This window comes from Equus caballus, chromosome 15 (assembly GCF_041296265.1).
Source record: "Equus caballus isolate H_3958 breed thoroughbred chromosome 15, TB-T2T, whole genome shotgun sequence".
In the NCBI taxonomy this organism is placed as follows: Eukaryota; Metazoa; Chordata; class Mammalia; order Perissodactyla; family Equidae; genus Equus; species Equus caballus.
This window is the reverse complement of record NC_091698.1, coordinates 76,160,755-76,186,671: the sequence shown is the minus strand read 5'-3', so window position 1 is coordinate 76,186,671 and position 25,917 is coordinate 76,160,755. Positions and strand designations below refer to the sequence as shown.

General features: G+C 38.0%; 2 protein-coding genes across 15 annotated transcripts in view; one reads left to right on the top strand and one right to left on the bottom strand.

The window, feature by feature from the left end:
• The first annotated feature begins 862 nt into the window (after window positions 1-862).
• CEBPZOS (CEBPZ opposite strand) lies at window positions 863-13,099 on the top strand. 13 transcript variants are annotated; one of them, XM_070234832.1, is made up of 8 exons: window positions 863-922; window positions 4,358-4,473; window positions 5,819-5,863; window positions 6,487-6,571; window positions 7,815-7,972; window positions 8,373-8,484; window positions 10,120-10,310; window positions 12,796-13,099. In XM_070234832.1, exons 1-4 carry the CDS (start codon window positions 894-896, stop codon window positions 6,567-6,569), a joined length of 273 nt encoding a protein of 90 aa, XP_070090933.1. In that variant the 5' UTR covers window positions 863-893; the 3' UTR covers window positions 6,570-6,571; window positions 7,815-7,972; window positions 8,373-8,484; window positions 10,120-10,310; window positions 12,796-13,099. The 13 variants fall into 13 exon arrangements, with proteins under 13 accessions (XP_070090933.1, XP_070090932.1, XP_070090934.1 ...); XM_070234831.1 differs by having other exon boundaries at window positions 10,064-10,310; XM_070234833.1 differs by lacking the exon at window positions 12,796-13,099 and adding an exon at window positions 10,873-11,100 and having other exon boundaries at window positions 10,184-10,310.
• The window catches only part of CEBPZ (CCAAT enhancer binding protein zeta), a 24,994-nt gene continuing 5,535 nt past the window's right edge, over window positions 6,459-25,917 (bottom strand). Inside the window, exons 3-16 of one of the 2 annotated variants that reach the window (XM_023619230.2) lie at window positions 22,200-22,431; window positions 21,435-21,621; window positions 19,675-19,778; window positions 17,442-17,495; window positions 16,747-16,849; window positions 16,580-16,648; window positions 15,209-15,275; window positions 13,961-14,061; window positions 12,906-12,963; window positions 12,373-12,566; window positions 11,857-11,943; window positions 7,497-7,558; window positions 7,333-7,414; window positions 6,459-6,750 (exon numbers count right to left, since the gene is read on the bottom strand). In XM_023619230.2, the coding sequence (XP_023474998.1) occupies window positions 6,611-6,750; window positions 7,333-7,414; window positions 7,497-7,558; window positions 11,857-11,943; window positions 12,373-12,566; window positions 12,906-12,963; window positions 13,961-14,061; window positions 15,209-15,275; window positions 16,580-16,648; window positions 16,747-16,849; window positions 17,442-17,495; window positions 19,675-19,778; window positions 21,435-21,621; window positions 22,200-22,431 (1,540 nt within the window). In that variant the 3' untranslated portion in view covers window positions 6,459-6,610. The remainder of the gene's footprint in view (window positions 6,751-7,332; window positions 7,415-7,496; window positions 7,559-11,856; window positions 11,944-12,372; window positions 12,567-12,905; window positions 12,964-13,960; window positions 14,062-15,208; window positions 15,276-16,579; window positions 16,649-16,746; window positions 16,850-17,441; window positions 17,496-19,674; window positions 19,779-21,434; window positions 21,622-22,199; window positions 22,432-25,917) is intronic. The other variant, XM_023619229.2, reaches the window with a different exon arrangement.

Sequence of the window (25,917 nt, the reverse complement as noted above, 5' to 3'; positions counted from 1 at the left end):
TCTGGATCTGTGTAGACCTGAGTGATTTTGACTATTGACATGCTTTAAATGAATATAGTTTACGCATACACATTTCTCGCGATTTATGATAGTTTAGTTGTGCAAATGAACCGTGTGGGCCGGACTGTGGGAGTCACATAGGAAAACTGGGGCGGTCTCAGAGAGCCCTCAGAGACACTTCCTTTACCTGGCACTGACAGGCAGCTCCATCCAGCGCCCATTCTCTAAAACCTTCATGGATCCCTCAGATCAGAAGCCGCCGGGCGCTCATCCTGGTGTACTTTTCATTGGTTAGTTGTGGGTATATTTTACCCCCTCCTAGACTATAACTTCCGTGAAGGCAGATCTGTGTCTAACTATTTTGGGTATTTCAGGCTTTGTCTTGCACATGGTACTTTAACAGACCTTTATATTCCTTTTCTCCTCCTCCTCTGCCTTCTGCTACCCAGAAGGCAATACACGCAGTGCTTCTCACATTTTAATTTGCAAAAGAATTGTCTCGGGCTCTGACTAAAATGCAGATTCTGAGTCAGTAGGTCTGCATTTCTGACAAGCTCCCAGTCGATGCCGATAATGCTGACTCTCGGAGACTATCACACTTTGGGTTGCAGGGTGTAGAAAAATGACCGAGCGCAGGCTTTCAAGTCAGTGTCTTTAGTTCAAACCCAAGTTTTGTCTCTAATTAGCTGTGTGAGCCTGGGCAGGGTAAACCTCTTGCCTTTTCTATAAAATGATACTCATAGCACCTCTTATGACACAGGGTTGTCGTGAGGATTAAATAAAATAATGTAGCCCTCAGTCAGGATCAACTCAGTAAGAGCCTGATAAATGGTAATCACGGTGTGGGGGTGGGGCCAGCGCCAGGAGGGGCGGGGCTCTGCCAACCCCTGCGCATGCGCAGCCCCGCGTGTCGGCAGCTCAGGTAGGACCCGGCTGCGTGGCTCTAGCCCGGCGGCCTGACTTGGGCTCCCCACAGCAGGCAGGCGTTCTGAGGGCCTCTCCAGAGCTCTGGGGTCATGCGGGGAACGCTTGGCTTCACTCTATCTATTCCGCCGGAGGAGCGCGGGACAGGCCCTCCCGACTGTTTCCGGGTTGCTCGGCGACCTTGGCCCCGAGGCGGGGACGGTGCCGCTTGCGCTGCCCGCTCGTGTCAGCTGCTGGCCGGGTCGGAGCGTCCAGGGAGCCCGGGCGGGCGGGGGACCGCCAGAGGACCGGGGAGAGGGTCCCCTGATGCGGGGGGTCGTGCGGCGGTGACGATCGTGGGCAGCCAGCCTGAGGCAGCTCTCGGAGGCCTCGCTGGTTGCTTGGCTCTTGCCCGTGGGAACCTGGAAAAACTGCTTTTGCTGATCACACCCAGGGAGATAGCTGAGAAATCTTGTTCTCCAACATCTAGAGTGTGAGAGACCTTGCTGTTTGAAATCATGTTGGCTGGAGATGCTGGGCCTGTCGATTTCCAGCTTTGGTGCACAGATGAGGGGTTTTTGGACGCAACATTGCACCTTTGTCTTAAGCTTGTGCACCCTGAGTCAGCTCCTCAGTCCAGTGTGACGGTAACCTCATGACACACAGCCCTCCTTTTCTTTGAGCCCATCAGAGGACTGTTTTACTTTAAACTTCACCTAAGTTCCACCCTTCTCCGAAAACTTGTCTAATCTTGTTCCTCCTCTGCCAGTTAGGAACCTAATTTTGTCGAGGCAGGTATGCCTTTGGTGGTCTTTATCAAATGGGTTTTATCAGTCGTTATAATTGTACACCTCTCCTAAGATGAGGGACTTGGAATGTAAAATGTGTACATATATTTTTAAGAAAGGTGAATGTTTTATTATACAGTGTTATTTGGATTTTATATTTTGAACTCTTGGCCTTGTCCTCTCCCAACAAAACAAAACAAAATTTTACTTGGATTCCTTACACTGGATTTGGCTGCAGGTAGGCTGTATTTGCTTTGGTTTTTTTACTCCTTGAATATTAAATAACCCCAGGAGATAAAGGGTTAATATCCAAACTATATGAAGACCTCATACAACTCAGTAACAAAAAAAGAACCCAATTAAAAAATGGGCAAAAGATCTGAATAGACATTTTTCCAAAGAAAATATACAGATGGCCAACTAGCACATGACAAGATGCTCAGTATCACTAATTATTAGGGAAATGCAAATCAAAACCACAATGACGTATCACCTCACACGTGTTAGAATGGCTATTATAAAAAAGACGAGACATAAGTGTTGGAGAGGATGTGGGGAAAAGGGAACCCTCTTGTACATTGTTGGTGGGAATGTAAATTGGTGCAACCACTATGGAAAACTGTATGAAGATTCCTCAAAAAATTAAGAATAGAACTACCATATAACCCAGCTATTCCACTTGTAGGTATTTATTCAAAGTGGATAAATTAATTTGAAAAGACACATGTACCCCTATGTTCATTGCAGCATTATTTACAATAGCTGAGATATGGAAACTACCTAAGTGTCCAACTATGCATGAATGGATAAAGAAGCTGTTATATATGTACAATGGAATACTACTCAGCCATAAAAAAGAATGAAATCCTGCCATTTGTGACAACATGGATGGACCTTGAGGGTATTATGCTAAGTGAAATAAGTCAGACAGAGAAGGATAAATACTGTATGATTTCACTCATATTTAGAAGATAAAAAATAAAACAAACAAAATAAAAAACTCATAGATGCAGAGAACAGATTAGTGGTTACCAGAGGGGAAGGAGGTGTGGGCAAAGAGTGCAGGAGGTCAACTGTATGGTGACGGATGGTGACTAGACTGGTGGCAGTGATCACTTTGTAGTGTACGCAGATGTTCAATTTTAATGCTGTACACCTGGAACTTATATAATAAAAAAAAAGAAAAAGAACCCCAAGCAGACTCTCTGTAGTGATCCTGACTTATTTCCTGTCTGTAGTGTACAGCATTGTAGTAAACAGTGCAAAACAATTCTCCTTTCCCACCCATTCACCCGCCTCTTGGTTTTATATGTAAGTTCTTTTTTAACTTCTGCTTCATTTCTTTTAGGTAAGAATAATAAAGTTTTAATCTTTTCGTCCCCAGGGTGATCACATTATCAAAATGAGAGAAGGGAATTTTGGGGGGAAGGGACACCTGGTAACACTATTAGTAGGATAATCCTACAAAAGTAGGGTATTAATTACCCCCACCCTCAGGCACTATGAAGAGGAGTCAAAAGCGAACGAAGGCAGGACAGTGAGCAGAGCTGGGACCGTGGAGTATCAGAACATGCCATCTCTGCCAGAGGACAGAGAACAGTGTGAGGAAGAGCAGACAGAGGACAATATCCAAATCCGGAGATGAAAAACGACTGGTTCTCCTGTCGTTCTTGACTTTGGGGTTATAGGGCAGCAGAGTAAAAACTTGGGTTTACGTTTCATGTATTCAGTAAGAGTCATATATGCTATCTTCTCAACTTATGTAGCCCTTTTCCTTGTTTAGCTTTTATTGTAGAGAAAGAGAATAAAGACAAACCTTTCTTTTGATTAGCTTTTATTTTAATTACGGGAAGAGAATCAAGATCTAAAGTCTACTTTTGCCACTTACTGGGTGATGGTGGTCACTTTTCTTCCTCGTGTGGTCCAGGCACCTCCTGTGTAAAAGTCATTTGGAGTTTCTTGCTAAGGGGCAGATTACTGGCTGCCAACCCTAGACTTGCTGAGTCAGAATCTGGCGGTGCGGAATTGCAGGCTGAGGCCGAGGCATGCGCATGTTTAACGAGCCTTTTGAGTGATGCTATTAGTTTGAAAATACTGTTAGACTAGCAGCCCCTCAGGAAGAAGAACCAGTGAGTTTATTGCTCGAATTTGTATAATGTGCCTGGACTATGGCACATAGTTCAATGTATGTTATATAAATAAATGAAAACCTCCAGCTATAAAATATGTACCGCCACTTATAGAATGACCTGTTTCTTGTAGGGTACTTTACAAAGAGCTTTCACATATTCTGTCCCTTACGTTATATCTTAATTCCTAGTTCAGGTGAAAAAATGATCTACACGATCTTCCACCATTCTGTATTCTTAGACAACTTTAAAATCTTAGTTCCATAAACTGTTCTTTTTACAATGCCTTCAATTTTATCAACTCTCTGTGCTTTATTCAATCATGTTTTTGGTACCTTGTGCCCCATAGACATGGAGACTGAAAAGTGGGACCGTGGGCCATGCCTAATACAAATAAGTATATAGTAACTTTGGGGTTTTATTCCTATATAGATAATGTCAAACTGTGGGAAGGAATTGGAGTTATTTTTATAGAAGTGGTAAGAAGTGTGAACATGCTCATTCAGGTTTACATGTAATTGTTTTTGTTAAACTTAGGATGGCCCGCACTATGGAACCACTGGCAAAGAAGATCTTTAAAGGAGTTTTAGTAGCTGAACTTTTCGGCATTTTTGGAGCATATTTTTTGTTTACTAAGATGAATACAAGCCAAGGTAATAATTCAGAAGTTCATGTTTTCTAGAGGGGTGTACAGTTTGCTAATGCACTTTAGGTGCTAAATGGCATTTTTACAGAAATTGCTTCTTCAGATTCACTGTATTAGGCATTTTTATGGGTACAAGGGGAAACTAGGTATTAATTATTGTAGACTAAATGGCTCTTACTTCTCCCTAAGAAAACTGTTGTTTGTAAACCAGGGAAAATGTTTCACACTTCCATGGATTTACTAGCAGGGGGCACAGAGCAAGTGTCTCTGAGCTGGCTTAGCTTGGGCGCACAGATGGAAGACTTCAGCCTGCCCGTTATACCTTGTTGTTTGATAGACTGAGCAAGCAAGAGGCAGCAGAGCTGAATTGTCAAGCGACTGGTTTCGCAGGCTAGCAGAGTTCTTCCTCTGCGTTAGTACTGGGAGCTAAAACCTTCCCCTTGCCACTGGCTATCACTGATGGTGCTCTGACGTTTTTGTAGGGGGACATTTTATATTAGAACCCTCAACTTTTAAACTTAAGAAGTGCTGCTTTCTCTTTCCCTAAAGCAGGGAATAGCAGCCCAGGGTGGTGGCCATCTTCGAAACTTGTCACTTGTCTTTTTAAAGTACTTCACTCGAACAGTTCCAGGATGCTGTTGGATATTCACAAAATCTCCATACTCATATATTTTTTAAGATTGGCTCTGAGCTAACATCTGTTGCTGTTTTTTTCCCCCTTCTTCCCCCTAAAGCCCCCCAGTACATAGTTGTGTATTCTAGTTGTGATGCCTCTGGTTGTGCTATGTGGGACACCACCTCAGCATGGCCTGATGAGCAGTGCCATGTCTGCGCCCAGGATCCGAACCAGCGAAGCCCTGGGCTGCCGAAGAGGAGTGCACGAACTTAACCACTCAGCCACAGGGCAGCCCCAAAATCTCTATACTTTTAAACTATAAGAGTATAAAAGAAAACACCCAAACAGTATTTAAAAGCAAATTAAAGTTTAGGATCAACTTCAGAAACTGGGTACAAAAGTCATTTCTAATTCCATAACAAGGTAAAATGGCATCCACAAAAACAATTCATAAAGTTACATAAGGGAATTACACACTAACAGTGAAAATTTGCTTTTAAATACCATTTCTAAATAAATTATATCATATATACAGGCCAAATTTTAAAAACTCCAAAGTAACTACGGAAGGCTACATGTAAGGCAAGTGCAACTTAGATCCTATCCAAAAGGAGATATTTCACCTTAACACGAATTTCTAATCTACAGGATTCCTATCTATAGACCCTGAAGCTAGCACTAAATTATGGCTCCATGTTTTAATCACATCTGATTTTAAGACTTCTTTTTTCATCAGATTTCAGGCAAACGATGAGCAAGAAATTCCCTTTCATCTTGGAAGGTATGTTTTTCGCTAAGTAAAAATAAGAGTACAAAATAACTTTTTCAGGTAACCTATAAATTAAGTAATTTCTTTATGACCTATTAAGGGCTAAATGACTTATTTTGTGATGTCAATTTCCAAAAAATACTATTCATCCCTATTTTAGCTCCTTCTGAGAGCAGAACATGAAGAAAATTCTCATCTGGAGGTGAGGGCAGTCAGCTAATGGGCTGGGTCCTTAATTCTTTCAGTGGTTCAGAATGTAGACTGTGGAATGAGATATATCTGAGGTGGTGATGGGATCAAACCTTAGAAGCTAACGTGATGTCTGGTTTGCTAACTTCTTGGAGCTGTTTCTTTCTGTCAAGTAGAGATGATAATGCCCACCTCATGAACTGTTACAAGGATTAAACAAGATGACATTGTGTAATTGCTCAGCACAGTATCTGGTATCTAGTAATGCTTAGTAAATAGTGCTCATTACAATGCTAGTAGCGATCCTAGAGCTTGTACGTGAGATACGTATCCAGTTATCAGCTTTTGCATTTTACTGTGTACAAAATAAGGGAGAAAAGTTTGATTTTTCTCAGTGTAGTTTAACACTTTCACACGATTTTATAAATGACTATTTTTATTTATAGTTTATTACAAATCCATTGAACAGTCTGGAATGTATGGAATCAGAGAGCAAGATCAAGAAAAATGGTTCAACAGCAAGAGTTAGGAGTAAGTAGAACTTTAATTTGTAATTTATTTAGAAAACACTCATTTCCTTTGCTTTTTAATTTTTTGAGTGGTTTTTGGCCTCCTCTTTTTGAAATTTTTCTTTTTCTTGATGATACTTCTCACATCTCTGTTGTGTAGCCAGTCATCGCGTTCAGCCTCCCATCTAAGCTGTTTGAGACCTTTGAGGGGGAAAGAAAGATGAGCACAGCACTTATAGACTGTTGGTGCCACCACAGAACATCTACTGAGAAACAGGAACTTCTGGTCTGCCACGGCCTACAGTCCTTTACCATCCACATGCAAATCCCCTGCTTGTGTGTTGCTTTCCTTCTGTATTTACTGTCAAAGATTACTGTTTTACAAATAAAAAGGACTAGAACAGGAAAGGAACAAATGGTCTAAGGGTTTTATTTACTTTTATTGTTTAAAGAACAGAAGCCAGTAACTATCAATATCAGAAATAATGAAAAGGCCTATGAAGCGCTTATAAAGTTACTCAGCAACCCCCTACTACAGAAACACAGCCTGCCTCTCTCAAACAACTGGAGTGACTTTTGTAAGCTGTAGTCCTTTTTGCTGTAGCCTAGTTTTTAATCCTATAAGCTTCCTAGACAGAGAGATGAAAAAGCCATTCCTTCTGAGTTGTAAGGAACTGTTTTACCTGCTCTTACTGTATGAAGGGCCTCCAAAAATATTTATATCTTCAGAAGTTCTAAGTTAAGGCTATTTTAAAACCTCAATAAAAAATTCAAGTTACTTACTTGCATTATCTTTGTTAGCCATGGCATTCATGCCAATGTTATCAAACTTGGAACCCATATTTTCATCCAGTAGGTGGCCAAACTTAAAAAATAGGGATAAATTTATTAGAAAACTTCAAACAATGTAGAATAGCTAATTTCTTAAAGTAGTACATTAGCCTTACCTCTTCAGCAGATACAAATAGGTTGGAGTCACTGAGATTTCTTTTCTTTTTTTTACCTGGTCCTAAAAAAAAGTGTAAACCTAGATTATTAAATTGTAAATCCAAAGATTTGGAACAACATAAATCTTGAAACGTAATTTTGTTAAAAAAATTATATTTGAGTTAAAATACACAACTGCAGTTATCTTCTAGCACCATTAAGTAGCTGGTATTTAAAGACAAATATGATTTATTTAAGAGTTAGTATACAGTTATTTTTAAAAAGTTAATATCTCAACAGAACTGTTCAGATGACATTAGTGTCTTCTTGTCTTTCAGATTTGGCCACTGATCAAGGTTTACCCTATTTCATACTATCAGGCAAGATTAAAATTCCAAAGTTGACATGGATGGATTTTGAAATATTTAAGACAAAATGTAAATTCTAATTATGTCAGAGGTTTTATACTTTGGACTGACTGTGAAATTGATGGAAGGTATGTTTATTGTGTTATAAATAAAGTTTCCTTTATAATACTCAAAATAAAGTGGTTCTCTTTAAAAAAAACTCACCTATAATTCTGAATATATAAACTTTTCAACATAAATAAAACAGTAAAATGTCTATTTTTAGTATTTATTAAATTTTAATTCATACATTTAAAATCACATTATCTAAAAGTATATTAACTAGAAATATTTTTTTCATTGTCACTTTCCCTGAAACACTATTATTCCAACTCTTCATATCTTTGACATCAATGTCTCTGATACTGCTAGAGCCACTTTTAAAAAACTGCTTTACTAAGGAACAAAATTTGTCATAAAATTCAGCCGTTTCAAGTGTATAGTTCAATATGTTTTAGTAAACTTAAAGTTGTCCAACTGTCATCACAGCGCAATTTCAGAACATTTCCATCGGCTCCAAAGGGTCCCGGTGCACCCCCACCCCGCCCCTGCCAAGAAGGCTTTGCTTTTTCCGGCTGTTGCCTTTAAACAGGCTCATACGGTATGTGGTTTTCTGTATCTGGCTGCTTTCACTTCGCATAATATTTCTGAGGCTCATCCATATGATAGCATGTATCAGTACTTCACTCCATTTTACTGCTGAATAATATCCCATTATTTGGGTATACAGTAGTCCCGTTATCCTCGGTTTCAGTTACCCGAGGTCAACCACGGTCTGAAAAAATGGAAAATTCCAGAAATAAACAATTCCTAAGTTTTAAATTGCGAGCCATTCTGAGTAGCCTGATGAAATCTCACGCTGTCCCACTTGGGATGTGAATCATTCCTGTGTCAGCCTATCCTCGCTGTATACGCTACCTGCCTGTGAGTCGCTTAGTAGTCATCTTGGTTATTAGATCGACTCTCTTGGGATTGCTGTGCTTGTGTTCAAATGACCCTTATTTTATTAATAATGGCCCCAGGGGCCGGCCTGGTGGCACAGCAGTTAAGTTTGCCTGTTCTGCTTCAGTGGCCCGGGGTTTGCCAGTTCAGATCCCAGGTGTGGACATGGCACTGCTTGCTTGGCAAGCCATGCTGTGGTAGGCATCCCACATATAAAGTGGAGGAAGATGGGCATGAAGGTTAGCTCAGAGCCAGCCTTCCTCAGCAAAAAGAGGAGGATTGGCAGATGTTAGTTCAGGGCTAATCTTCCTCAAAAAAAAAAAAAGGCCCCAAAACGCAAGAGTAGTGATGCTGGCAATTTGGATATGCCAAAGAGAAGTCGAAAAGTGCTTCCTTTAAGTGAAAAGATGAAAGTTCTTGATTTCATAAGGAAAGAAAAAAAAATCTTATGGTGAGGTTGCTAAGGTCTACAGAAACTTTATTATAGTTGTAATTGTTCTATTTTTTTATTATTGTCGTTAATCTCTTACTGTGCCTAATTTATACATTAAACTTTATCATAGGTATGTATACATAGGAAAAAACATAGTATATTAGGGTTTGGTACTATCCATGGTTTCACGCATCCACTGGGGGTCTTGGAACGTATCCCCCGAAGATAAGGGGGGACTACTGTACCATATTTTGCTTATCCATTCATCAGTCGAAAGACATCTGGGTTGTTCCCACTTTTTGGCTATTATGAATAATGCTGCTATGAATAATTGTGTAAAGTCTTTGCGTGGATCTACCAGAGCCACTTTTTTCTTTGGTTTTTTTTTTTTGGTGAGGAAGATTATTGCTGAACTAACACATGTGCCAATCTTCCTCTATTTTATGTGGGATGCCACCATAGCATGGCTTGACAAGCAATGCTAGGTCCATGCCTGGGATCCGAACCTGTGAGCCCCAGGCCATGGAAGCAGAGCATACAAACTTAACCACTATGCCACCGGGCTAGCTGCTAGAGCCACTTTTGATAAAATAGTTTCTAGAAAATTTCATGTTAAGTTTTATAAAGGTGAAATGTAGGTTATGTTATTTAAGAACTGTGTATGATGCTATTATTGAATATTTTATCTTAAGCTAAAATCCCATTTGTATAGCATTAGGAAAGATGTTTTTGGTTTTCATTCATCCTATAATAGGTGTATAACTTCAATCAGTAAGCACTCTGTACTGCCTTTTTTTTTTTTGAGGATGATTAGCCCTGAGCTAACATCTGCTGCCAATCCTCCTCTTTTTGCTAAGAAAGACTGGCCCTGAGCTAACATCCCTGCCCATCTTCCTGTACTTTATATGTGGGACATCTACCACAGCATGGCTTGCCAAGCGGTGCCATGTCTGCACCTGGCATCCGAACTGGCGAACCCCGGGCCACCAAAGCGGAACATGTGGACTTTAACTGCTGTGCTACCAGGCCGGCCCAAGTAGTGCCTTCTTAAGGTTTGTTTTTCCTTAAGGATATGCAACATTTGCAAATGTAGGGTGAAACTCCCCCAGGATCAATTAAGACATCTGTTTGAAATTTCTTTGCCTCCTTCTTTCGTTTTAATAAATCCTGTCAGGTATCCTTCAGTCAGCATCCAAACTATTATTCATTGAGATTTGAGATCCTAGTATCTTCTGAAATAGTACTTTACTATTCAAAATAAGGTCCCAAGAGAGAATCTTTCAGTATGACAGTCTCAGGAGGACTTAAGATAAAGCAACATTTTTTTTCTGAGATGATCTGGAGGAAAACTTTACCTTATATTTGAGCATATGCTACTATTAAAGTGTGACCTTACATCACTCAATGGAAGATAAAATCTGGGAGATAACATGTTATAATTTAAACATGCATGAGATAAATCTAATCTAATTAAGAGAACTACAATTGTTAGCAATATTTGAAAGAGATGATAAAAATTTTGTAGGCATAAAACTCTGAAAGACTACTACCAATATATATAGTTATTTTATTACTTTTGATATTTATTGTCAATTTTTTTTGTGTGTGAGGAAGATTGGCCGTGAGTAAACATCTGTGCCCGTCTTCCTTTATTTCGTATATGGGATGCCACCACACGATGGCTTGACGAGCGATGTGCAGGTCCACACCTGGGATCCGAAGCTGTGAACCCCGGGCTGCCAAAGCGGAACGCATGAACTTAAGCACTGCGTCACTGGGCCAGCCCCTCAAAAATATTTTTAATATTTACTGTTTAATTTTAATAAAGTATTGTCAAACACTTTATTTTTAACTTTGCCAGTTTTTTAAATTCTTCATCAGTCTTTATAGCAAGTAGAAGCTAGAGAAGCACAGAAGCAAAGCATGAAAAAGGAGCAAGCCTGTGAATTTATCCACAGAATTAAGGAATCAAATATTTATTACAATGCTTTTTTCATTTTTATCAGAAATTTAAAATTATCACCTAATATAAAACTTTTTTCTCTTATTAGCATCTTATAAGTGTTACATTAAAAAGCATAATCTGTTATGGTATACTTTAAAAAATGCTAGAGAACAAATTAGCATAAAGAAGAAATCTTTTTTTAGTAAGATATTTTTGAAGTTAAAATCATTTTGTCATGGCAGCAAAATGGCAGATCTCACAAAAAAGGAAAATGAAGTTTAAAAAGAGCATGGACTTTTAGAAGGGTCAAATGGCCAAGAGTAATAATGGGTTGAGAAAAGGAAAAACGCCATAGCTGTCTATGGAAAAATCCAGGGCTTACATATATAACTGAATGGTTTAAACACGAGTGAAAAGATGATCTAGAGGCATTTAAATGTGAGAGGAGGGAATTTAGGAAGAGAAAATTACTGAAGGTGTATGTGGGAAACAATTTTCACATATTAAAAATACAGAAAAATGTTATTATCCATTATAAAAACATAAACTAAATTGTACTAACCAATTTAGAAAAGTTAATTCCCCAAAATGATAACAGCAACTTTCACATGCACATTGTGTGAGTTTGAAAAAGACTAAATGCATTTTCTTACCTTGAAAGGATCCAGCGAAGTCAAAATCATTGGCACCTTTTCTCTTGCTTCTCTTACTATTGCCTTTGGAGCTGACTTCGTCAAGTTCTGTTACCAAAAAAACAAAAACAAAAACAAAAACAAGATGTGGTATTAAGCAATTTAAAAACAGTAAGACTGCTCTAGGGCTATGATGAATATTGATTAACTTTTAGAAACTGCTAAGTAGTATTCTAACATTTTAAAAAGGGAATGTAACATCTCAATAGGTATTGCCCAAACAGCCTAATTGTTGATTAAAATAAAAGTCCAAAACTCAAAACTCAACTGCTTTAAAGAAAACCCTTCAGTTTCAATGAGAGGGGTAAGGGTCCTCTTTACATTTCTGGCTGATCTGAGTATTAATCTGAATACAGAGTAATATTAAAAAACCTTCAACAGGAAAACTAGCCTACAGTGAGGAAGAAAGGAAGACATACTTTGTTTCATATTTTGAAACAAAAATATAAAAGCATTTTATATTTTGAAAACGCTTACCTGGAATGCCCTCATTTTCATCGTCAAACACATCCATGAATGTTCCTCCATCTTCATCAATTTCAGTAAATTCTTCATTCATACTTCCTAAAGAAACTTCATCATCGTCCAAGTTATCAAGGTCATCATCACTGCCTTCTGAATCTTCATCTTCTGGGTCAGCCTTAGCTCCTTTTGTTTTCTTTTTCATGTTGCTGAAGAAAAATAACAATAGCAACTTGTAAAGTAAAAGAGGACACTGTTTTCTAAAGTGTGTTTTGGTGACTAGAAGGGTATTACTCTGTTAACAGATTTAAAAAGAGAGTTAAAATGGCTCAGAACCTTTAATTAATATACTAATGTGCATTATAAACGTCCAAAATGAAAGTACTGTATCCATTTCCCAAACTAACTTCACTACCCTTCTCCTGTACATTCACACAGTGCTGTCTGTGCTCTGCTGTTCTGAGGGACAACAATTTGGGAAACGCTGGGAAAACAGTAAAACAACAACAACAACAACAACAACAACAAAAAAGATTGAAGTATTTTACCCAGCAAAATCAAGGTCATCCTTTCCAGAGGTGAAACAATTATCATCTTCAAATGTGTCTGCCAGAGAATATACAAATTGTGAGATACAGCAAAGAATAACAAAGTTGATATATGTCTCATATCTGAATCAATTAACACATGGTCATGATTCTGCTGTTTATGACAAGTAAACACCAAAATGATACAAATCTGACTATTGCTGGTGTGTTTTATTAATGTACATTAACCTGTGAATACACTGACCTTAATTAAATCTCTAAAGTAAAATCAGTCCCAGTTAATTTCAGCTTCTTTCTACAGTTCTTTTATGGAAAGAAGGTAAAAATCAAATAAAATATTTAGCAACTGCAGCCTTTTTTACTACATTAGAGCTATTTAAGTGCTTATTTTTAGTAGATATATTACAATATGCAATAAAAGTGAACTCAATGTAAGCTTTTCTAATTTCCCATGTTTTTTGTTTCAGTCTAAATTTCAATTAAAGTTTTTCTAGCTCTGTGAATTATAAAGATAAAATACATGGAACAGCAGACTATTGCCACCAGTAGTGCAAGGAGATTAGAAACAGTTAAGAATGCTTTCTCTTTCAGAAGAGATTTGGCCTTAAGAATGAAAATACTCATGTAAATACAAATTTTTTTCCCCATGAACTGTCCAAGCACAATCATATATTTTTCTGGAGCAAATGTGGGTGAACTGCCGTATGCCATCAAAATTTCTCTGTTGAGGAAGATTTGCCCTAAGCTAACATCTGTGGCCAACCTTCCTCTATTTTGTATGTGGGTTGTTGCCACAACATGGCTGCTGACGAGTGGTGTAGCTCTGCACCTGGGAACATAATGCCGGCCACCAAAGCAGAGCACGCAGAACTTAACCACCAGGCCACGGGGCCAGCCCCAGCCATCAGTTTTTAATCCTCCATTGTGATTTGCACGGTATTCTTAGCTAAATGATTTTTTAAACTAAAGCCACTTCTACCACTAATATTCTATGGTTCTAAAATAAATAGTAATAGACTATTTTATAAATTGAAGAGTCAACAAAAACAAATTACCAATCATCTTTTCAAATTCTTCATCATCCACATCTTCTATACTTTCTTCATCTGCATTCCGTTTCTGTTTCTCTTTAAAAACAGCAACTTTTTTATAATACCTAAAACAAAATGCATATTATATATTTGATAATTTTATTAAAGGGCCCAATTTACTATAATCAAAACACCTGTGACCAGTGACACAAACAAGTGTAAAAGCTGTTAACTCAGTTGGATATAAATGACTCAAATTTGTATTTATTATAGAAAAAATAGTTTTGAATTCAAAAAATAGTTGGAAACTTTTGAAATGTGAAGTACAATAAATTTCAAAGATTGGGTTTAGTTCTTCATAAAAAACACCTCACCTCATCGTAAATTAAATGACATAGTAAAAGCTGGTTTCAGCGTCAACACTAATGATACAAGTATTCCAATGGTATAAAATGTGGCTCTAAATGATGTCTAATCACAACATTTCATCACTTAGACCTATTGTTATACCCGGGTACAGTGACGCCTAGCATTCTGCAGATAGGATCAAACCCTCAAAATTCTTCACACAAATTGTTTCAAAAAAAGCAAACTAAATCAAACCACATTAACCAATCAGATGAGATAAGATTCCTTTACCACTGTAAGGCGTTAGTAATAATGCTAGTAGGTTTAGGACTTATCTCTATAGTAGCACAATGAATTTTGCTAATTCTGCTTAGAGCCATGCTTTGGACAAATACTCATGAGTTGTTTATAATTATGTTGGACTGATACAGATTTAAAGCCTGTAAGAAAATTAATATATTAAAAAAAGAAATTCAAGATTAAATTCTACAAAATCAAGGGGGCAGGCCCCATGGCTGAGTTGTTAAAGTTCTGCACACTTCACTTTGGTGGCCCAGGTTTGCAGGTTCAGAGCCTGGGTGTGGACCTACTCCACTCATGAGCCATGGTGTGGAGGCATCTCACAAACAAAGCAGAGGAAGTTTGCCACAGATGTTAGCTCAGGGTGAATCTTCCTCACCAGAAAAAAAAAAAAAAAAAAAAAAATCTGTAAAATCAAGATTCATAAAACAAAATTTGAGCTAAATTCTTAAAAACAAAAGCCCTAAATTTACTTGTATTGGTTTCATGTAGATATCAATCTTCACAAAAATGCATACTGACATATTCCTCAATCTGTTCAAGATGGGCCTATGTTAACAAAGCATTTTAAGGAATCTAAAAATTTAAACAGTTCCCCAAATGAAAGTATATTAAGTATATTACCTGTAGAAAAACACTTCATCCACTGGTATTTGGCTTTCTTCTTTTGCAAGGAACTCCTTACTGTTCACTAGGAAAATTAAAATTTTTTATTAAAGTAATCCTTTGTATGTTACTCAGGTTCTTAAGACTAAATACAGCATACCTACAATTCTAAAGTCTCAAAACGTAAGGAAGGTGGACAGAAGAGATCCTGTATATTGGGGCCGGCCCAGTGGCGCAGTGGTTAAGTGCGCACATTCCACTTTGGTGGCCTGGGGCCCACTGGTTCGGATCCTGGGTGCAGACATGGCACTGCTCATCAAGCCATGCTGTGGCAGGCGTCACACATATAAAGTAGAGAAAGAGTCTGTGTGGAGGAGACCCAACATTTGAAACTGTTTGTTGGCTGCAATAAAGTACGTAGCCAACAGGGCATCAGAGTGAAAGAACAGGGTCCTCTCACTGTCCTCTAATTGCATCCAGAATCCAAATTTCAAGAGAAATAAAAATTCAGAGAGTTCTCTTAATACATAATCATTTTAAACTTGTCATTTTCATCTCAGAAAAATGACCATAACGCCTGCCATTCTGGGAATAGGAAGTTAAAGGTAAACAGAATTATCCACAATTTTACTTAACACTGAGGAAAACTAAGAAACAATAAGAAACTATAAGAATATTAGTTTTCCCTCTTCAGAATAAAAATTTCTGACTCATTTTGATCAGAATGGGATTTAGCTTCTAACTCTATTAACTTTGGACAAGTCCTTTTACATCTCTGGACCTCTGCCAAATGTCAGTTGGAAATTAAATGATTTATAAAGTGTAGGTTTAGTCTCAGAACAAAAAGGAGTTGGGCTCTGGTACGCAAAGACATGTCTGCCCTGAATAGAAAAGCAGAGAATCAGATCCACGAGGTGAGTTCTAGATACCCACAGAAGTAGAAGGTTATCAACTAAATTTACAATGATGCTCTGTGACAAAACCAGCTGTGGGTTTATGCTAAGCCCATAGGAGAGAGCTTAAGATGGTCTGAACCATCTGGTAGAAGATAATTATACATGTAGGGGGTCACTGATAAAGCTATAGATACAAGAATGGCAAAATGCTGATAACTGTGGAAGCTGGGTCATGGTTACAGGGGAGTTCATCATACTATCTGGGTATTCACTTTGGATATGTTTGAAATTTCCTGCAATAAAGTAAACAAACAAAAGGCCCAGTCAGACACAGTAAACTTGAGAATGCATTCACATTCTTGGGGACAAAAGATGGATAACATCTCTGGTGCTTAGGTTTTATTCTGATAAGATGGAGCAGAGAATAACACAATTTGTGTGTTACTCACTTGCACTATCTTGCCAGTTTCAACTGTCCAGGCTTTATACTTACCAGCAAGACTACGAATATCATTCATAAAATGTTTTCTTTTTGGCTGCATCACAACACTGTCTGTGTTTTCTGAAATGTAAAATGAAGACAATGTAACGTAAGACCCAGTTATATATGCTCACACTGTTTACTGAATATCAACAGTGAAAACCGAAATGGAAGCATACCTTTGCCTTTATGTGGCTTTGGATTTCGGTATACAAATCTATCCAAGAATCTCATTAGTGTGAAATCCTGCAGTGGGTCCCCTGAATACTGAATATAATTTCCCTGAAAAGGTGCGGGGGTGAGGGGGGGTCGGGTAGGGTGGGAATCAAGAACTTAAATTATATCTATGCAGCCAGATAAGAAAAAAGAGGAAAAACGTAAGCATCTATTACACTGCATCAAAGGCACAAATATGCAATAAATGACCCTTGAAATATCCCTCTCATGCACATTATTCTTTACTTGAAGAAATTAAACACAAACTCATACATACACATATATATTTACGATGCACTGCTGACTTCATGAATAGATAAATGATACTAAGACTGTAAGTCACTGCACCATTAACCAGGACACAAACCCTGAAGCGGCAAAGACAGCAAACGGGAAAGGGCAATCTTTCTCCAGGAGAAAAGCCAGAATGTAATAAACAACTGGTGTGGTTTTCTAGTATCCTGTATCTCCATTCATCTCAGAGTAGGAAGAATTATCTGCTGCTCTGTATTAAACAAGCCACTGCTCCTTTACAACAGCAGAAAAATGTATATGATTCTATCTGGTTGAGAAAAGACTGTAAGACCAATGATTGATTATTTAAAACTAGATTACTTATTTTTCCTTATTTCTTGTCTTCTGAATATTTTAGACTTACCTGAAGGATAGTCTTTGCAAAAAGGGCCACAGAGGGATGAAAATGCTCAGATAGCTAAAAAGAAAAATGTGAATAAGGTCAACTCTTACACAATGGTATATTTAAGAAAATCCAAAGAACTGAAACTTAAACCAATACATTAGAAGAGTGATTCTCAAAATTTTGGCCTCCGGAGCGCTTTACACACTTAAAAATCAAGGTGCCCCTGGGGGCCGACACCGTGGCCGAGTGGTTAAGTTCACACGCTTCGGCGGCCCAGGGTTTCGCTGGTTTGGATCCTGGGTGTGGACATGGCACCGCTCATCAGGCCATGCTGAGGCGGCGTCCCACATGCCACAACTAGAAGGACCTACTGGGGGGATTTGGGGAGAAAAAACAATTACAAAAAAAAACATTGGCAACGGTTGTTAGCTCAGGTGCTAATCTTAAAAAAAAAAAAAAAACAAGGCTCTCAAGAGCTTCCTTAAGTGGCATATGTCTATTGATATTTACCTTATTAGAAATTGCAACAGAAAAACTTTAAACATTTATAGTTCATTTAAAATAACAATAAACCCATGACATATTAATATAAATGTTTTATGAAAAATAACTGTTTTTCATAACAAATATTAGTGAAAAGAGTAGCCTTATTTTACAGTTTTGCAAATCTATTTGATGTCTGGCTTAAAAGAAGACAGTGGATTCTCATATGTGCTTGTGTATTCCATCCTATTTAAACTGAAGTAGATGAAGAAAATCTGGCCTCACACGGATATATAGTTGGAAAAGGAGGATTAATTAATAGGCTTCCACATATTTTCTTCTTTCATACTATACCGTAACCAAAGATTAGTTGCAATATAGACTCCAAAACCCTATCAAGCAGCTTTTGGTACTTGCTACTTAAAATTAACTGGTCCACTTTGAATGGATCTTTTATTTACATAGGACTTTGTAACATTGTGTATTGGTCATTTGGAAAACACTGATTCAGGGAGTTACGTAATTCTTCCAAATGCTGGCCACATTTCATTCAACATTATCACAAAAGTCACATTGTTAGTATCACCACTGATCTCATCAGAAAAGCTTTTACATATTGATAAACTGTCAAGCTCAAGGTGGTGGTTACAAGATTTCTAAAATTTTAATCTTTGCTTAAAAGCTTGAATTTTATCATTGACAACAAATACTCTCAGCTGTTTTGCTTGAAGTTAACAGGTCTGCTTCATTCATTTCTAAGAAGATGTCTCCCAAATCTCCAAGTCTGAATAACCAGTATGACTGTCAGCCAGTCTTTCACAAAAAAAAGAGCAAGCTGAGTTTCCAACAACTTCACAGGCACTTTTCCTTGAGAAAGGAGACAAGCTTCATACTTAGGTATACAGCAGAGATGCATTATGCATTCTTGCTATATATGTACACAGAATATTAGAAAGACATGTACTTCAGGTTCAAGGTGATAAAATCAACAATTTTTCCTGCTCCATCCTTCTTACATGATACTGGGTTTTTCTTCCCCTGCAAGTATGTGGCAGTGAAGAATATAAAAGGCTACAAGTGCAGGTGGGTGCTACTGTCTTTTTTTCTTGTTAAGGCACCAGCAGTTTTATCGATCATTTCTTAAATAACGTCAGTGCCACTGTCAACACAGTGACAAGGGCAAATAACATCTTTGCATCATGATGAAAGTAGCGGTGACCTTGCAGACTTGCTGAAAAGGTGTCAGGGACCTATAGGGGTCTGCATGGGAGGACACTTATTTGCTTTACCAAAGAAATCACAGAAAGTTTATTAGAAACACGAGTTCCTCTTATGCAGTTAAAAAGTAATTTTATTTACAAGAAGTTCTGTGATCACAAAACTTTCCAGGGATATCTAATGCATAAAGCAAAACTTACCCATTTTATAAAGCCATTATATGCAATATTTTACTTACAAAAAGCAAAATTTATTTATAGCCATGTACAACATCCTTACTTTACATGCACACTATTTAAAATTTTCTACATGTGAATGCAGAAATGTGTAAATTTAATGTTTATCAGAAGCAATAGAAATAATGGGTTATAAAGTATTACAGCCAGATGACATACTTTAAATTGCTTCCTTATGCCAATTAACTAATGTCTAAATAACTAAACTCCTTCATTTATCATTTACAAGAAAAATGGAAACTTCAAGGTGTTAAATCCATGAGGGCAAATATATAGCACACAATGAATTAAAAGACAATTTTAAATTATTTTACCTTTTTGAGTTCCCAAAGACTTGTATTTTCAGCTCCACAGAACAAAGGGTTTCTACTGAATGGATCATATGTTTTTAACTGTTTCCCACCTGAGAACAAAAAAACTATTTCTCAAATGCTTTATTCCTAGCCCAAGAGGTCCCTAAAACCACCATTAATGTTGTCACCAACACCTATAATTTTCAGCATTCTCAGTTAGCCAGGCAGTCTACCTGGATTAAAAACTCCAAACTCCATCAAGGATTGATCTTGATACCCAAGCTAGCATCTGCAATTGAATAAACCAGGCAGCATGTTTAGCCTAATGACTAAAAGCTCCCTTCAAAACTCCCTTTTCCAAACAGTAACAAAAAGTGCCCATATCTGGTTCAATTAGGTCTTAAGCGTTCAGATGCAAATAACTTGAAGATGAAATAGGTCTAAATTCTCTTGGAATTTTAGAGTGCACTGAATATTTGTCATTAAGTTATACCCAGAAATAATTCTCACTTGGAACAGGTTTTACATTATCTTCTTATGTTTTCAGAAACTCCAGATTAAAAATTTAAAACCAAGGACTTTCAGAACACACTCTGAACCGTCCGCTGCACACCGCACAGAGCACCCTTCAAAGCACCATCCTCAGTTCAGCCCTCAGGGCACGAGGAGATGGAGTCTTTACAACACTTTCCTGGTGGTTACATACCGCTTTCACACTCCACAGGTAAACCGAAATTTGGAGAGATGAAAGAATCTGACCAAGAGTCCCAAAGAAGTGTGAAGAGATGGGTCTGGCACACTGCCTGATCCTCAAGACTAGTGCGCTTTTCTTTACAGACTCAAATGAAGAGGCTGCGTTTCTAAGATTTCTTTTGGCTGTAATATTCTATTAATAGACTTACTTCAGTTTGTGCGCATGTATGGAAAATCTAAAGTTTCTATCTCACAGAAAGTTTTTAGTCCCCAAACATTACTTTTAGAAACTGTAGAGGGTGAATATGATGTTCAAACAAAATAACCAAAAGTTCCACACAATTCACAACATATAACCAAATACCTTTGTTTATAAATCAAACTTTCGCGTATAATCATTTGTTGTCTTCATATACGTTCCATGTTCGAGGCCTTTACATGTACAGGTAAAGGCCAAGAAACTAAAACTTGTTCAAAGGTATAAACTTATTACACTGATAGGTGAAGGAAGAGATTCATCGCGCATCTAACATGTCCACAGTTTTCTCCCTAAATCTTCACAGCTCCAAAAGGTACTTGCTTTAATCTCTAAGATTTAAGTTATTTTAAAATGTGGATTTATTATCTGTAGTATTGTTAATAAATAAATCAATGATTCAATATATTAAAAATTTACTTCTAAGGTCCTGAATATATCTGGTTTTGAGAGCTCCCATTTTTAAAAAAAGCAATATTGAGGACTTCTAAAATGGTATATTGGGGCTTCAGCGGCCTGGGGTTCACCGGTTTGGATCCTGGGTGTGGACCTACGTACCGCTTGTCAAGCCATACCGTGACAGGTGTCCCACATATAAAGTAGAGGAAGATGGGCATGGATGTTAGCTCAGGGCCAGTCTTCCTCAGCAAAAAGGCTGGCAGTGGATGTTAGCTCAGAGCTAATGTTCCTCTCACTCACTCACACACACACACACACACACACACACACAAACACATCATGGTATAATATTAATTTCTATTAAGATTAGAGGGGGATCCAACTCCCTGGTTTAAAAATTTAAGAGACTAATTTAAACATTTAAGAAACTCACCTTTCAAATTATCAAAGTGCACCCAAGAAGCAGACTCTTTTTTGGTTTCCATATGACTTTCAGACACAGTTTCTTCTGTCTCAACTTTTTTCACTGCTTCTGTTTCAGTGTCTTTATCTGCATCAGTGAATTTTTCTATGTCTTCATCATCTCCTATGTCAATAAAGTTTTCCTCATCATCAGACTCCTAAAAAAATGGTTTAATGAATCTGGGTTAATCAACTGAAGTCTGTATTCAACTATGTGAGGCAGTTTTGAAGAAGATTCGCTTGTTGCGATTCTGGCAAAAGATTAAAGTTCCATCAGCAAAAATTCAGAACAAGAGGGGACCATATTCTTCTTTCTAAATGTAATAGAGTTGAGTTTTGAGCCAAGAATCCTTGAGATTTTGCAACTTTACTACATGAAAACATTCGGTCTTCAAATGAATTTCTATGTGTTATAAATAACCCGACAAGGCAGGTGTTACTACGTCTATTTTACAACTGAGGGAACAGACTTCAGAGAGCTACTAGCTCCAGAACCGTCTGTAACTATCTCACATAATGGCAGTTTAGTGAAGCGCAGTTTATGAGTAAAAGGGGCAAACAACATGCCCACCTCGTAAGCTGTACACCTGGGACTAACATCCAGGTCTGTCCGACTCCAGGACTCATGCTCTCACATGCTCCAGAGAAACTACGTAAGTTATTATCAATGAAGCAAAGAGAAAAACACCAATACATTTCAGAACCCACTCGATTTAAAAAGCAGTTGTAAATATACCGGATGATCATCTAGTTGACTTCTTAAACCTGGTTTTGCTTTAAGGATCTCAGACACAAGATACAAAGCTCCACATATGAATGGCGGCATCTGTTCACAAGTAACCTGAAGCAACCTCTTCACAAAAGCCTTCACCCTGCGCAACACGATGTCAGCTTTCAGGGACTTGTAGACAAGGTTCAGAAACATGCCTTGTTTAGAACACAACATCAACCCCGGATCCAACATCTTCCTGTAAAACAAAAACAAGATCAAATGTTTCTTCATAAAATATCTCCACAACCAGCAGTTACGTATTAGAGGCAACCACCAACCTCATCTTAGTTAGGGATAAACGTCCTGTTTCAGAACAATGGACCATTTCTGCCCTAAGATGTAAAACGGAAGTCGATGACCACAACAGAAAGAATGATGGAAAAAATCAAAAAACAAACAAAAAACCACAGGACCAAGAGACTTCTTTTTGTGGTTTCTTTTCTCTTTTCCAAGTGGTTTTCCATTCTCTAGACAAAAAGGATAGAGCCCTAACAGTATGATTTTTATATACATACAGAACCGTGCATGAAAGGCTAATCTGAAACCAAATAATGAAAACTGACCTAGGAAAGCAGTGGACTAGACCAGGGCTCTTATCCTTCTATCACTGCCTACCAGGTGGGTGACCAGAGGCAGCCTCCCCACAGTCCTAGTGACGACCATACATTATATGAATTGTGAGGACTTCAGAGAATCTCTAGTCCAATAAACTAATTGTCTAACATCCTTCCATACGTGCTATCCTCTCTGCCCAGTAACTGTCTCCTTGGCCACAGTATCTAAAATAGGTTCCTCAAGGGGCCAGCCCGGTGGCATAGTGGTTAAGTTCATGTGCTCCGCTTCAGTGGCCTGGGGTTCGAAGGTTTGGATCCTGGGCACAGACCTATGAGCTACTCATTAAGGCATGCCGTGGCAGCATGCCACATACAAAATAGAGGAAGACTGGCACCGATGTCAGCTTAGGGACAATCTTCCTGAAGCAAAAAGAGGAAGACTGGCAACAGATGTCAGCTCAGGGCCAATCCTCCTCACAAAAAATAAACAAACAAATAAAATAATTAATAAATTAAAAAATAGGTTCTTCCATTGTTCCATCAGTTCCTTCCTCTCTTTCCTCCCAAAGTCCAGTGGAACAGGGACCATGCCTGTGTTATTCATCGTTGTAACCCCAGTGCCTGGCACTGAATAACTAAGTGCTCCATGTCTATTGAATGAATAAGTGGTTCATTCCATGGTAAGTGGTTGTACAACATCTCTAGTGATTGTGGATTGCTCACTCTCTCACTAGGAACCCAATCCAATTTTAGATAACTCATTTTATCAGAAAATACTTTCTTTACCCACAGCTGAAATCTGCTTGTATAATTTCCAACCATTAATTCCACTACTGCCTTCTGAAGCAAAATAACTAAACACAAGCAACAAACAAAAATAAGTGGGACTACAAACTAAAAAGCTTCTGCACAGCAAAGAAAACAATCAACAAAATGAAAAGGCAACCTGTGGAATGGGAAAAAATATTTGCAAACCATGTACCTGATAAAGGGTTAATACAAAAATATATAAGGAACTTTATATAATTCAACAGCAAAAAATCCAAACAACCAGATTAAAAAATGTGCAGAGGAACTGAAGAGACATTTTTCCAAAGAAGATATACGAATGGCCAACAGGTATATGAAAAGGTGCTGAACATCACTAACCATCAGGGAAATGCAAATTAAAACCACAATGAACTATCAACTTATATCTGTTAGGGTGGCTATCATCAAAAAGACGAGAACAAATGTTGGTGAGGATGTGAAGAAAACAGAATTCTTGGGGCTGGCCCCGTGGCTGAGTGGTTGGGTTCGCGCGCTCCGCTGCAGGCAGCCCAGTGTTTCGTTGGTTCGAATCCTGGGCGCGGACGTGGCACTGCTCATCGAACCACGCTGAGGCAGCGTCCCACATGCCGCAACTAGAAGGACCCACAACAGAGAATGTACAACTATGTACCAGGGGGCTTTGGGAAGAAAAAGGAAAAAAAAAAAAATCTTGAAAAAAAAAAACAACCAGAATTCTTGTACACTGTTGGTAGGAATATAAATTGGTACAGCCATTATGGAAAACAGTATGGAGGTTCCTCAAAAAGCTAAAACTAGAACTACCATATGATCCAGCAATTGTACTTCTGGGTATACACCTGAAGGAAATGACATCAGGGTCTTGAAGTGATATCTGCACTCCCAAGTGCGTTTCATTATTCACAGTAGCCAAAGGATGGAAGCAACCTGTCTGTCAACAGATGAATGGATAACAAAGATGTGTGTGTATGTATACATATACACATACAACGGAACATTATTCAGCCATGAGAAAACAGGAAATCCTATTTGCAACATGTATTAAGCTGGAGGACATCATGCTAAGTGAAGTGAGCAAGAGACAAATACTGTATGATTTCACTTATATGTGGAATCTGAAAAAAAAACCCTCTAAATCTAAAAAAAACTTAAAAAAAATCTTTAAAAAATCAGCAAAACTCATAGAAACAGAGAACAGATTGTGGTGGCAGGGGCTGGGAGGAAATGGGGAGACGGTGGTCAAAGGGTGCGCACTTTCAGTCTAGGATGCGCGAGTCCTGAGGGTCTGCTGTGCAGCCCACTGACTGCGGTTACCGTTACTAACACTGTATCATGAACTTGAAATTTGCTGACGGTAATTATTAAGCGTTCTCACCACCAAAAAAAAGGGAGTAACTATGTGAGGTGAGGTGATAGATGTGTTAATTAACTTGATTATAGTAATCATTACAATATATACGTATATCAAATCACATATACATGTTGTACACTCTCAATACATAAAATGTGTCAATTATCTCAATACAGTTGGTAAAAACAAAACCCCACAACAAAATAACCTAATTATACTTTTATATGACAGCCTTTCAGATACCTGACCCCATATAGCTATTACGTGTCCTTCCCGCCCCAAAGTCTCTCTTCTTGCAGGCTGCTGAACTATTATCTCATATGATAATTTTTAAATTCTTTCTTCATCCTAGTTGCTGAATCCTAGAGACACTATAACTGGTGTGGACGACCAGACATTAGGACACACAGAATTAACACAATCCTTCAGATATGCTCATGTGAAATCGTTACTTCTTGTTCTAAGCACATCTACTAACTTTTTCCCACTAATTCTAAAAATGAAAATATTTAACTTTATAAGGCATTTTCATATTGCTCTGCATACCCAGTTTTCCCCACTCATCAGTTCTATAATCCTAGTACCTACTGGTGATATTTTATATTATTCAATCTTTGATATTCAATTTTCTCTCTTCACATTTAAATTTTTCAACATTTCCATCCATTTTGCAATTCATTTTTAATCATCAGTTCCATTACACATCAACAGAAACATCTGAGAACAATTTAGATGGGTGTGTCTTCACCATTTGACAGAGAAAATGTTCCTGAAGTTTTTAATAAATCACTTTTGTAAACCAAATAATATCTTCATTTCCTTTATCCCTCAATTAATATTAGAGAAGTTTTATTTAAAGGATTCTTAAACCAAGAGGAAATATATATCTTTTTTTTTTTAGTAGGCTTTTGGGTGAGGAAGATTGGTCATGAGCTAATATCTGTTGCCGAGGCTTCCTCTTGTTTATTTTTTCCTCCCCAAAGCCCCA

Excerpts from the sequence above, each read along its gene's own strand:
- CEBPZOS (XM_070234825.1), top strand. The coding sequence starts at position 1,017 with ATGCGGGGAACGCTTGGCTTCACTCTATCTATTCCGCCGGAGGAGCGC. Across the intron at positions 1,397-4,357 it reads TGTTCTCCAACATCTAGAGT|GATGGCCCGCACTATGGAAC; the intron begins GTGAGAGACCTT and ends TGTTAAACTTAG. Across the intron at positions 5,864-6,486 it reads ATTCCCTTTCATCTTGGAAG|TTTATTACAAATCCATTGAA; the intron begins GTATGTTTTTCG and ends TTTTATTTATAG.